General features: G+C 39.0%; 1 protein-coding gene across 3 annotated transcripts in view; it reads left to right on the top strand.

Moving 5' to 3' along the window:
• The window catches only part of MBD5 (methyl-CpG binding domain protein 5), a 409514-nt gene extending 395450 nt beyond the window's left edge, over nt 1-14064 (top strand). For all 3 annotated transcript variants that reach the window (XM_036319644.1, XM_036319645.1, XM_036319646.1), the window contains 2 exons: nt 6924-6999; nt 10082-14064. In XM_036319644.1, the coding sequence (XP_036175537.1) occupies nt 6924-6999; nt 10082-10153 (148 nt within the window). In that variant the 3' untranslated portion in view covers nt 10154-14064. The remainder of the gene's footprint in view (nt 1-6923; nt 7000-10081) is intronic.
• The last annotated feature ends 363 nt before the right edge of the window (nt 14065-14427 follow it).

Here is a 14427-nt window from a genome sequence, read left to right as displayed (position 1 = left end):
ATACAATGTAGTTTTGTGTATCATAACTTATTTTTTAAAATTTATCTTTATTGTTGAAGGTATTACAGGTGTCCCCTTTTTATTTTATTTTGAGGTAAAGAACTTCAAATGTTGCTTCTGTGTGTGTACATGAAAAATTATTTTCAAATATATATAACTGACAGACCTGTTCAGTTACTACAGTTTTCATATTACATACCAGACATCCAAGAATTATGAAACCAGAATGCTTAGACATGCCCTTTGTGTAAATATCTATTCAAGGGCACTCTAGTTCTTTTAGTGGGGTTGTCAGTAATTCTTGCCAGAGGTAAAATTTTAGAACTCCACAGATCTTGGGGAGACTCTTTATCTCATGGGAATGTCTCATAACAGGGTGTCAACTGCAAGGGCCAGCTCCTATGCTGGACTCCGGTGTTGGCACTGGCTGGACGAGGGCCCAGGGAATGGGCAGATTGACTGCAGAGCTGATGAGGAACGCAGTGAGGCGGGTGCCCTCTGCTCTGAAAGAGACTCTTCCTGTGGAGGCTTGGTAGTAGGATAAGGCCTATCCAATTAATATGAGATCTGAATGAAAGGAGAGGAATTGCAAATTATCTACATCCCAAATTCACAACGGGCTGTTTACTATAGAGTGTCAACTGTACTTGTTTATCTGATGTAAAAAAAAATCTCTAAGATCTTTCTTCCAGTGAGGCATGCGGGTTAGCTGGATTATGAGCAGAATACCCAAAGCATAGTTGATAATGCAGAAATGAAATAACTCCTCCAAATTTTTAGATATTCTGCCTTGAAATAAGCTGTGTTTTCCCCACAAATTTGTTACTATGCAATTTCTGAAAGGTATTGAGTAACAAACAGTGGTTTAACAATTTTTTCTTCAAAACCAGTTTACTATTTGTAGTGAATGATCTAAAGTAACTCTGATGAAACCGTAAACTTAGCGTGCAGGCTAAAGAGGTAAAGAAGAAATTATGAAGCACACATTAGTAAAAACAGATTTATTTATACCATTGTCGAAGTGGACGGACTTGCCTTGCAAATGCCCAGAAGAATAGTTTACACTTTGCATGTGTGGTTTATGCAATCACAAGATGGGCCAGAATCACTGAGCCCATTTATAGATGAGGACACTCAGACCCAAATCGCTTAAATAATTAGTGGAAGGTCACATGAGTGATAAATGATATGTTGAATCCAGTCATTTATTTATTCCCCAATTTAAGGAAATGAATTTACCAAAAAAAAAAAAAAAAAAGTGCCAGGCACAGACTGCAGGATCTGGAGCTCACTGATGAAGAAGACAGATCCAGAAACAAACAAAATGCTAAAATTGCAGGGATGGCAATGTGTGCAGTCTATTTTGAGATCATGGAAGCGCGGCATTAAACTCAGGGACAGGAAGACCTCCTGGAGCAGATGATCTCTACCCAGGTGTGAACCAGATGAAAGAAACAAGGACTGCAATGGGGTGGCTGGGAGAGTGTTCCGGTGAGATCAACAGTTGGAACTGGGACTATAAGGCGTCAGAAGCTGTAAGAGATGTAACCACAGGTGTAAGCAGGAACTAGACCATCAGGGCCCAGTGCAGGCCCATGGGATCCTTGATCTTATTGGAAGTGCCTGAAGGGGACAGGATTTTTACTTTAGAAATGGCTGTATGGAGGATAAATTGTAGGGGAACAGTTCTGGAGGCAGGAAGATCATTTAGGAGGCCACAGTAGAAGACAAGGGAGATGGGGACTCACACCAGGAAGAGCACAATGCAGATGGAGGAGGAGGAGTGTGGTACAGAAATATCTGGGAGGTAAAATTAACAGAGCATCCTGGTGACTGACTGGCCTGTGAAGGAGAGTAAGCAATCAAGGACAACTGTCATGGTTTTGGTTTGGATGTCCTGCTGGGTGGCGGAAACCCTGACTGGAATGGAGAAGACAGGGAGAACTGTTGGGTGCTGTGTGGGTGCCTGTGGGATAGGTTGGACACTCAGGTCTGAAACGGGGGAGAAACTGTATTTGACATTGTAAAAACGGCCATATCACAGAGAGATACCTTGGCCGGATTGAACACGGGGGCATTTGAACACTTACTGCAGATACTGAAGAAGATGGGCGGAAAGGAGGGGGATCATCAGTGGTAGGAGAGTAGGGTGTTAGAAGCCAAAGACTAAAAGTTTGGGGATGATAGAATGCTCAGTCCCGTAAGACAAAAATTGAGACATCTCCATTGACTGGGCAGTTTGGAGGCCAGTGGTCACCTTAGTGAAACCGGTTTCCACTGGAGTAGTGGCTATAAAAACAAAGTGGCCATGGGTTGCTACCATTAATGTGAGAAGTTCCTGAAAAACAACAATAGAAAATTTTTAAGGTTACAAAGATTTGACTGCTTTTGTAGACTGAGGGAAAAAGAACAGCGGAAGAGACTGCAAGGGGAAGATGGTACTGAACAAGATTGTTACGCGGTTGGTTTTTGATCTGAGTTGAAACCCTGTTTCTTTCACTTCATTCCTCTGTGCCCTTGGGCATGTTGCTTAACCTCTCTGAGCCTAAATTCTTCATTTCTAAAAGAGGCATGGTAATACCTACCTTTTAGGGTTTTTGTAACATAGATAACATAATTAGAGCCTTAACATAGTACTTGGTACATAGTAAATATTTAGTGAATAGTTATTTTTATTATAAAGATACAGGTGAAAGAAACAAAAGTATCTGATATTTATGCAGTTGGAATATTCTATCACCATATTCAATGTTTAAAACTTTATGTAGTCATTTTATTCCTCAATGTCCTACAAACTGTACAGTAAAATATCTTTAAACTTACATGCTTATTACAGCCTAACCGCAAAAGAAATGTTAACATATTTATTGATGACACTACTCAGGGTCATTTTGTACTTAAAAAAGGAAATAGCTTTGTTCAAGAAAAATTCCATAGCTTTAAGGATGTTATGGTTTTCATTTATGTGAAGATAAAAATATCTGTCTTATACGTACATATAAATTATTTGGTACCCTGATTTTTACAAAGCTGGAAAATGATAAAGTAATAAAACAAATCATACTTTTAGTTTAAAACCAAGAAGTAATACTTAGTGTGTAAAATTTTCTTAAATCTTCATACTTTATGATAATGTTTTAGAGTCTAAGGTTCTTGACTCTAAGTCTTCCCCAAATTTGTTCTGTTCTGCATGAAGTTGCCCAGATTTTAAACTGACAGTGTAGAGCAACATGCAATTTCTCATTTCCCTTTTATTTCTTGTACCATTCACAGATGTGTACCTGGCTTTTTTTTTTAATTAGTGAAGAAAAGGATAATGTGTGACAATATAGGCAATGGAGATGAGAAGTGGCAATTATCTCCATTAATAACTAGAAATGTGATTATATGAGCATCAATTGCTTAATCAAGTAGGTTTTAGAGTGTCCATTAGTAAAAATGTTTATTATTAAATGTCAGCGGGATATAGAAAATAGTAGAAGAGACACCACAGGGAGGCCCTCTGGACTGGAGGGCTGAATTTGACTAATTGTTCATTTCAGGAGCTCATGGAGTTTTTCTTCCTCTTTTAAGCTCATTTTCCCCCTACCTGACAAGTGAGTGTAAAAGTTGGTCTGGAGATTTGACATTTGGGACAGTCACTCTTTGATTCTCATGATATATTCAAGTAGTTTCATGCCCCGCATCTCTGTATCTATCCTCTCTTCCAAGAGTAGTCACTTCTTCCTCTATTAACTACTTACATTTGTTAAAGAAAAATAATATTATACTAATTTAGCTTAAATTAATACAAGGTACTTACAAACATTTTAAATACCTTGTTGAAGAATGAGATCACAGACTCCTAAAATTCTATTTAACAAGAAATATTAAATTATTTATCTTCTTTAATGGTGATGTTATTGTAATTTTTAATTAAATTTATTGGGGCAACATTGGTTAATAGGATCCCATAGGTTTTAGATACAGAGTTCTGTATACAAGATCTGTATATTGCACTGTGTGCCCACCACCCAAAGTCAAATCTTCTTTCATATATTAGGCCTCCTTCATCCCCACCCCCACCCCCTCCCCCTTCCCTCTCGCAACCACCAACCACACTGCTGTCCATGAGTTTCAGTTTTATATCCCACATGAGTGAAATCATATGGTTCTTAGCTGTTTCCGACTGGCTTATTTCATTTAGCATAATATTCTCAAGGTCTGTCCATGTTGATGGTTCTTATCAACAAGACAAGTAACAACAAGTGTTGGAGAGGTGGTGGGGAAAAGGGAACCCTCATTCACTGCTGGTGGGAATGTAGATTAGTACAGCCACTGTAATTTTTAATAGTTACATAAAAAATTTATGACTCTGTTGTTTATTACTTTTAAAACTAATTATACTTAAATATTCATCTTCCTCATTACAAAATTAAAATTGGTTTCACCAATTCCCCCTACAAAAGTCATAAGGTATTGCATGCAAACAGTTGTCATAATACCTACCTTTTAGGATTGTTGTATGGGTTAAATAAGATAATGATGTAAAGATTTAACACAATTCTTGGCACAGAAAATTTTCAATAGATAGTAGTTATTTTTGTTATTAAGGTAAAGGTGAGAGAAACAAGATTCTCTGATGATTTTTCATGAAAACATTTTACCATCTTTTTAGGTATTTAGAACCTTACGTAGTCAATTTTAAACCCATCAGATCTTATCATCAAAATGTGTAACAAAGAAATATATTTTAAAATTTATGTTCATACTTTTCAATACAAAAGAAATAGTAAGGATAAATCTGTTTAGCACATAATACAAGGTGTAATACTGTTGGGCAACTAGGCAATGTGTGATACTATCAAGACCTTCTCCAAACAGCCCCCAAAAACCTCAGCTAAGCGTAGGCGGCCCTGCAGTCCTGAGACTGGATTCCTGCCCAGTCACCCAGAATTCTGCCTAGCCAACTCCTCACTGCGAACACAGGGCAGACTGACTCCCCTAGGTACCCTGGCCCTCTTAAAGCCAGAATGGGTAGGTAAATAAAAACAGTATATAACAGGTTACATCAGTTTGGACAGTGCTCCAAACAGTAATAAGGGGGAGGGGGGGGGGTAGATAAGTTGTAGAATGGTGTGTATTATCAGGACACCATTGGGATATATATATATCTCCCAATATATATACTGATATATATATATAATGTGGTTATATATATATATATATATATATATATATATATCAGTATATATATATATATCAGTATATATATATACTGATAACACAATCCTAGGTACTGTTTATGGATAATCATATAAAATATGAACACATTCTAGAAGGATATGCAACACAGTTGCCTTTGAGAGGAGGGTGGGAGAGAATGGGCCTGGGAATTGATGACAAATGGGAACTTCAACTTTAATTTTTTAAAGAAAAAGGACTTAAATATGTCGTCTGTTAACAGTCTGTTCTTGGAAATGGGTTTGTTAGTTCATTTATTTTATGCACTTTTCTGCATTGCTTAGATTTCTGAACGTACCTGGGAAATATAGAAGCTGGAGGCTAGTTTACAGGTCAGCAAAGGTGGGTGGAAGAGGCTTGGTGTCACGTTGCCCTTATAATGTGGTTACAGCCAATGCATTCATCTTTCCTTTCAGTTAAACTGACTTAAGTGCATACTATATGTTTTCCAAAATATAGGGCCAGCATGCTACCTTTGGACACATATTTTTATTTAGTAAATATAGGCATCATGATGTGCCCAGCCGTGTGCTACTCAGGGATGGAAGACTCAGAATTCTTCAAGGTATACCCAGAAACTAGGTGTATGAATGGTCAGCCCTGGTATGTGAGGAGACCAGGCGAGGAGTGTGGTGAGCCTAAAGGCCTCATCTAAAGGCAAATGCATTTTTAAACAGGTCGTGAGCCAAATTAAATGGGACTGCGAGCCAAATTCTTCTGCATTTGTAAATTCTGATCTCCCTGTAGATGCTGAGATACAGTTTAACCCTTGGAAAGCTCTGCAGCTTTTCTCATAGTTGTCCTGGGAAGATAAATGAAATGGATCACCTTACTCAGAATAACTGGGTAATTATTTATATGCATAAAGCAGGGGAAATAAGTTAACAGAATGGACAAAGGGTACGTGACTGCAGAGGTGGCTAGTGTGGATTTGCCTGCGTTTAGTAATTAGTCCAAGAGCTTCCCAGATGTAAGTTTCAATCAAGGCAGCTGTGCTGTGCGTGTTATTCAGGCCAAACGTGTGTAAAGGAATGCTGAATGGGGAGAAGAGGTCAGGCAAGTGATAGACACTCTGAGACCGTCATTCTTTATCTGTTCAAACGGTTATGCCATTTGGGTTTGGGGAGAAAAGGGGTGGGCTCCCCGCGTGGAGGGAGCCTTGGGTGTGGCCAGTTCTGCAGCCAGTTCCCATCTGAATATCAGCCTTCACTACCTTCCTGAAGCCAGGAGCTCCAGAGAAGGTAGAGGGAGCTCCCTAGTGGCCAGAGCCCGCAGTTCAGCCCCTCCGCCCTTCCCTTTGGCCACATGCCTGGCTGCTTCCCGAAAAGAAACAAGCCAGAACCAGAAGCAACGCAGGACCGGCTGGAGGATAAGCTGCGTCTGTGGGAAAGAGACCCATGGCCCAAATTCCTTGCAAAATTATCAGACGTGGAAGAAGCATGTGGAAGGGGAGAGAATCCGTTTTCCCCAATCGTGTGTTCAATTCCCCCCCCCCCCCCCCCCCGCATAGATCTGCTATTTTATTGTCAGCCTTCAGTGGTGAGAATTCCAGAGTGTGTTGTCATCTGAATTTTCCAAATGTGAATATAAGTTGATTTTTCTCTGGTGGAATTGGCACTTCTGTTTTCTGAATAGGGAATTAAATTGCCGTTTTGTTTCTTTAATTTATTAATCTGATGTGTTGTTTTCATTAATTCTAGAAGTGGAAAGCTAAATAACCATTTAGAAGCTGCTATTCATGAGGCCATGAGTGAACTGGACAAAATGTCTGGGACTGTAAGTTAATTTATTTTTCCATTATACTGTGTTTCTTTGAAAATAAATTGTATTGCACTTTTTTGCTATAGTCTCTAAAATATTGTCAAGCAACTCATGTAGCAATACTAAATTACTAGGCTCTAAAGAAGACTGATACCAGAAAAGATCCAAAAGTAATTAAAAAAAATAACCTAGCAGTATTAACTATGTCTTTTTCTGAGATAAGTAACTTTTTTCCCCCTGCATATAGCATTTTTTAAAAAATATGAGCAACAAAATATTGAATTCAAACCACAGCTTTCTGCATTGGACCCTGAATACCTGTGGCCATTAATGTTGCCTAAATATTCACTGATGCAAATTTTATCCATAGAACAAAAAAGTGAAATTGAACAACAAGGTCAAGATCAACAGTTCATAGACCTCTCATTTCCTTTCTACTGTTAGCTAAAAAATAAAATATTTGGCACAAAACTCTGTTATTAAGCTAATTAACACTATAACCTCTGGTTTTAGAGAAGTACTATCTACTTTTTCTTTCCTTTATTGAACAGTGCATATAACAGTGTTGAATGTAAGCAATTTAATCATTATCCTCTAATTCACTAATGTAAACACTCAAAGTATAATTTTGGTAATCATTTTAAATATGTGACATATCTAAAGCTATTCAGCTCTGAAAGGTCATTTCTTTTCCTTTTCCTTTTTCTTGACACTTTGTGCTAACACGGTTATCTGAGAGCCATCCAGTGGCTATTGTGTGACAGGTGTATGTTATAGACTCACAGAATGTTGGGATTGGTCTGGGCTTTAGAGACACTGTGATCCAACCCATCACTTCACAGATGGGCAAACTGAGGCCCTGAGATGTTAAATTTCCTGACAGAAAAGTCTGGAACTAGGATTATACACTCAAATGCCTTCTAAGACCAAGGAAATAATACCCATAGGTAAGGTGAGTCAGGTGTGAGGAAAACAGCAATTCGCATGGACTGAGACGTGCCAACCCAGACGCGCTGGTGAGATCAGGCTGCCCTCCACTGCCAGTCTTAGAGGCTCCGCACAGAACTGCTCGCTCCCGTCTGGTTTTGACTGGGGACGGTCTTGCTCCACACAGTGTTTCAGGGGCCCAGGTTCTTTAGCATCCACTGTTCCTTAGAGCCTCAGGCTGCTCCATTATAATCTTGGCATCGAGCCCTGCAGCCTCCAGAAGAGAGTGCACACAGAGCACCACCAAGATAGGTTTTACAGGCCAGGCCTGGCAGATATCACTCCTGCTGACTCTCGGCCTGACCCAATCATGTGGCCTTTTGTAAAAAAACAACAACAAACAAACACATAGTTTTATTGATTTCAGAGAGGAAAAGAGAGAGAGAGAGAACATCCATGATGAGAGAGCATCATTGATCAGCTGCCTCCCGCATGCCCCCCACTGGGGATCGAGCCTGCAACCCGGGCATGTGCCCTTGACTGGAATCGAACCTGGGATCCTTCAGTCCGCAGGCTGATGCTCTATCCACTGAGCCAAACCGGCTAGAGCTCATGTGGCCTTCTTAACTCATGGACAAGGACATGCCTTATACAAGGTGCCTGCTCAGGAAGAAGAGAAAATGGGTTTAGCCAGCATCTCACTAGTGCCTGCCTCAGGACATTGGCCTCTGTGGCCAGGGGACAGTCTTGGGCCACAGGGACTGTGGCAACCGGAGCGTGAGCCCCTGCAGGAGGGGCTCCTTATTTTCCTGAGATGCTAGAAGTCTAGAAATAAAATCTCTCTCTCTCTCTCTTTAGTGTTGACAACTATTTTTAAAATAGTAAAACATCGGATGGCTAAACAAAATACCTTTTCATGGGTTACTAGTTTATATTCTTAAATAATGGCTTTCCTCGATTATAAAAAGATTTCACTTATAACTCCTTATCAGAGGCTATGATTTTTTAAAATGTGTAGGAAAGGGTTAAGAGGAAGAGGCATTTTGAAAAAAATGCATAAATGTTATTTTTAAAACCTAAATATTATATTTTAAGAAGTCTTCTGCATTTGACCCTGAATAACACTGACCTTTGCTATTATCTAAATTTTATTTTTTAAAACATACAATAGAGCTAACTTGTTGTGAATGCCACGAGCTGATTGTGTACATCTCTTTCTAACTCTTAGTTCTGTGACATCACATTGATAGCTTGAAATCAACCATGGTGGAAGTATTTACACTGTGGAAACTGGCATGTGCTACCATGTATTTGTGTCCCTCCACAGGGAGCTAGCTAGTTGTTAATCATTTGCTAAGCCGCTGCCTTCGATCCATCCTGCTTTTCTTGCAACTTAACCTTTCCCTTTCTCATCAGTAGCCACAATACAACATGGGGCACCTGATCACCCCTCTAACACCTGTCCTCTGCCCCTCGAAACCACACCACCGGCTTTCCGATACCTGGCGATCATGCTCCTCGTCTGATTCGCCTCTGCTGAATCTGATACACAGCCCTCAATCCTGCTAGTTTCTGTGTTAGTTTATAAAGACGACTTGTATTAATTGCTCTTCCCAGACTACACAAGCTCAAATCTGCCAACAGATGGTGGTGGTGTTCCATTTTCCATCCTGACTCTTCTCATAAATAAACTTCTTGGGCCAAGGTTCTTGCAATTTCTGACCCTTCTTAGTAGTTGTAAAATAAGTAGGGTGATGAGTGAAGGAGAAAACATGGCTGGTGTGTATTCACCCACTTTCCGGGTCCTGGTGGCATTGATGACCTAGGGCTCTCTGACAGGAAAGGCCTTGTTCTCATCTTCAATGTACAGCAGCAGTGGCAACTGCGCATCGCCTTTCCTGCGCTTGAATTTTCCCAGTTCCTCCTTTATGTTCCACTGTTGTGGGGTCCACAGAGTGCTGCTCTGCTTCCAAGTTTCCAGGACTCCTCATATTCTGCAGTGACCGTGGGCACGTTGAGATCTAGGGTCTTGGTAAACATTTTAAACACCCAACGAAAGCAATGATTACAAATAAAAGCCTGAGTCTGTTTCCTACGTTTCTGTGTCAGAAATCAGATGGTATTCATGATTTCACCCTCTCTTGTTGTTTTCCCGCCTCTTTATTTCCAGGTTCACCAAATCCCACATGGAGACAGACAGATGAGACCCCCCAAACCCAAGAGGAGGAAGATCTCCAGATAACAGGGACTACTACACCATGCACAGTGTTTTTGAAAGAACGTGCACAGATATATCTGTATATAGGTATTGATATAGCCACCGTTATATCAATATTTATACTATGGCAGAGAGCTACATCCACCACAGGGTGCTAAAAGAAACAGCGATACAATATTTTTTTGATCAGGAAGGATAGTGAATGCTGGAAAAACCAATCAAAATCCCTGAGCGATGGGCGTGATAAATGGTCAAGAGATGACTGAGAAACCCTTTTTTTCTATAACACTAAAATTGTGATTATAAGAGATAGTCCAAATGTTTCTGAAGACTTTTCAATGTTGTACATAGAAAATACAGAATTTCATGGTGATATCAGAAATGTAAATATTGTACAATATTGTCATGTACAAGCGTACTTAATGCACACTTTATCTTTTATTGTACAAAGAAATAGTGTACAAAATTCTTTGGTTTCTATGGAGTACACCTACCAGAGACTACCAGTGTAAAGTGATAAATAAAAATACAACCTAAATGCTTTTCTATGATAATGTAAAAGATGCTGTTTTTGTATTTAACAGCAGAGAAAAGGCATGATGATGTGTATTCCCTGAATTATGACATACACGGCACACCACTGAGTGTCCATTTATATTGTCTGTTTGGACGCACCTGGCCTGCAAGCACTGGACTTGACCTCGGGTGTCTAGGAAGTCGAAACCTTGCGGATTTCTCAAGGGTTGAGGGCTCACAGGTCTAAATTAAGAATTCAGAAACTGCAACCATTTGTTGCATATTTTTTTTACCTAAGTTTTAAAGTAGAATAGGTTTTATAAAAAAAAAAATCTTAGAGGGAATATTTTACTCAGTCATTTCTGTAGGTAACGTTTGATAGCCACCTATTGGACTAGATTGCTTATGCTGCACCACCGTGATGCTCAGAGCCAAGTTTCTTTGCAAACAGTACCTGACAAGATAAAACTTTCTTCTGTTCCTGTACATGAGGCTAAAGCCCCACTTTGAAATCATCATCAGAGGGAAGGTTGGTTATAACTCAGTTTTCCTTTGGGGGCAAAAAGAAATATGAATCATCAAAGCAAGTTTCATATATCCATCCATTTATCAGTATTACTTAATCCGCAAGCTAAGGTGGCTTTCAAAATTATTAGCAATGGTAATTTTTTATCAGTATTATGTAACATATCAGATTTATTTTATTTAAAGAATTATTTATACCATTAACAGATTCTTATATATATATATATATATTAATGTGGCTGAAATGTGCAGGTTAAATCTATTAACCAAATTATTTATATTATATTAAATAAGAAACAAATTTGAAACAAATGTAGAAAGAAAATACTACATTACAAGTATACAAGCCTAAAACTGTGAGCCATTGTAAAGTACAAGGTTATTAATAAGAAATGTAGCACAACATAATTTTCTGTCTTTTTTTTTTCACAATTTTTGTGGTGGTGGTATAACCCTATCTCCCAAGCAATTGAACAAATTTTCAGGCCTCCAGCCAGGCTTCTGTTGATGTATTGTCAAAAGAAGTCCATTATTCCTTTATTTTTCCTACGACCAGCCCCACCCCCAAATTCTTACTCCCCTAGGGAGCGCTGCCTTGACCCCCTAGCCCAGGGCTCACTCAACAGCTTAGTGATCGGGCTGCTGGGAGGCCCTCCAATAGCTCACCCTTACTCCTCTCTCATCCATCCCCCAATCTCCTCAGTCCCATGATGTAGCAGAGTTCCAGTAACTCAGGAAAAAGGAGACCAAGGTCATTCCTCCAACTGGTTTCTTGGGGCCACAGCACAGAACACTCCTCCTGGGCTGTTCTGTAATATCAGCAGCTCTTAATTCTCCCCCCAGGTCTCCTGCGTCTCTGTGTCCTTTCCACTCCCACCCTCAGCCCTGTCCCCAAGCAACTGGCCACACTGGGCTCCATGGGCTGGAGGGAGGGACCTTTCCTTCTGGGGTAGGTTCGTTTTGTCTTTCCCCAGTCCTAGAGTCATCTTTTGTGTAGTTGAGTTGGCACATTTTTGTAATTAGTTGATGTGTTCAGTGTGTTTCAACCATTAACGTTGTCCATTTTTTGTGCACCAACCTGCTTTTCTACTGTTTTGTTTTATATGATTGATTTCAGTCACAGATAGGTGCCTATGTCTGTCTGGGCACGTGTGTGTGTGTGTGTGTGTGTGTGTGTGTGTGTGTGTTCATATGTACAAGTTTCTTCAGCCTTTGCTTTTTTGTCTTCAGACTGAGTTTGTGTCAATCAAGCCTTCTTTTTGATATTTTAAACTAAGTGGGTTTGTGCTTCCCCCACCCATGTATACTTTACATCAGTAGACCATGTAAAGTATGTTTGCACCCATGATTTCATTGGCTGCGCACAGCTTTGATGTGGGTGTTATGTGTGGTTGTTTCAGTCCACCAGGGTTTTTTCCCCCTTTCTCTTTTACAGTTATATGATTTCATGTAAGCAGTTAATGTAAACATTGTTGGCATGACAGGCCATGCAGTGCTGTAACATTTTTTTTAAATGTTGCACCTACTTTACAATTAAAAAACTGGTCACCATACTTAAATTTTGCCCATAGAGCCATTTCTTTCTCTTTGTATTAAAGCCAATTCATTTTTTTTTAAATGAAGACTAGCCCTTCTATATTAGTACATTTTTTTATTCCCTAAAATAAACTCTTCCCCCTAATATATCTGAGAATGGAAACAGAATGAAAATGTTTTGCTCCTTTTAAGAACTTAATAGCTCCCCTTGGAAAAGGCAAACTGATTTTATTCTGTTCCCCTAACAGTCTTAGGAAGCACAAGGAGAATAAACTATACCTTTATGTTGTTTCCAAAGATTATTTCCAACAAGTGAAAATTAACAGAGCAGCTCTTGTTTGATTTGTCTTGTTTGTGGCATTAAAAGCAATCGGGGGTTTTATTTATTTAAAGGAACATTTCAATTCTATTGTGAATATCAATACTTTAAGAAGAATATTCATCCCTTGTGATATCATGGGCCACTTTTAGTCTTTTAATTAGACCCTGACTTTGAGTTATTTGCTGTGTCTGTTTTTTTAAGTAATCACAACCTTCTGTTTTGAACATACAGCAGAATTGTGGGACGAGCAGAGGGCAGTTATTTTGTTTTTCGTTAAGTTTTATGAAAATTCTCTACTGACTTATCCCATGAGGAGGTTCCTTTTTCATTTCAGAGTGCAGTTACTTTGGTAATCGTCCGTGCTGTGTGCAACGTTCCTGTGTAAGTCACAGGCCATTCTGCACTGAGATTTTAAAATCTAAGATGCGTAAGATGCTAGTGACATTGCTCTTTGTGAAAAGAAAGCCAAGGATTCTAGAGTCTACTAGACCTTACTGAAAATCTGAAATCTTGTTTACATTGCCCATTTATGCCCAAATAGTGTAACACAAGACTCAAGACATGTCATTGTCATGTATAAAATGAGTTATGCAATACTTTATTGATGTGGGGGCTGTGGCCAAATTAATAACCTGATATTAAGAACTGTAATATTGAATTAGCTTATCTTTTTCTTTCATTCACTCTATCACATTCGCATTAGCCAAAGAGATAAGAACATTAGTAATTCATGTGTGTAAAAAAAAAAAAACCCTAGTGATTTTTAAATCAGTGAGCCAAAAAGCAATAAACAATTCCAGCATGGGATAGCCTGCTAAGAGTAGGGAGTCTGATGGAGAAAAAATATACAAAAAGCATTTTCTTAAATATGAAAGATTAATTTGTATCTACTGTAAATATGTATTATCAGCCTTACCTGCTTTTATACACACTGTGTGTGTACTTCAGTGACCTTTTATAAACCGGGGGAAAAAATGGTTGATTTACTGATTTGTTATGTAAATACAAAGTTGTCTATAAATTGGAAAATTTGATGCCGGATGGCTTCACAATATACAAATGTGTTTTGTAACATCATGCCTTTATGGATTAAGTATAAATACACTGATTGTCTGTATAGAAAAGTAGCAATTTACATTTCACCTGCATTTCAAATGAATATCTTTATCCAAATGGTTATAGCCTTAGGAAAAATAAGTGACATCAACATTTTCATTGTGGAAAAACAAATATGGTTTTGAATTCACCAAAACTCCTTTTCACACTCAAGAGTCTTTTCAGTTCCATGCTAAATGCCTTGATTAGGAGATTTCCATAGGTGGTTTGATTCATCGATCCAGGTCTGGGCTCTACCTAGGAAACACTCCCAAACTGAATTGTTCTACTTTAGAGACAGGCT

This window comes from Myotis myotis, unplaced genomic scaffold, assembly GCF_014108235.1.
Source record: "Myotis myotis isolate mMyoMyo1 unplaced genomic scaffold, mMyoMyo1.p scaffold_m19_p_8, whole genome shotgun sequence".
NCBI classification, from domain to species: domain Eukaryota; kingdom Metazoa; phylum Chordata; class Mammalia; order Chiroptera; family Vespertilionidae; genus Myotis; species Myotis myotis.
Note: the sequence above shows the minus strand (reverse complement) of the source record. Positions and strands in the feature narration are given on the sequence as shown.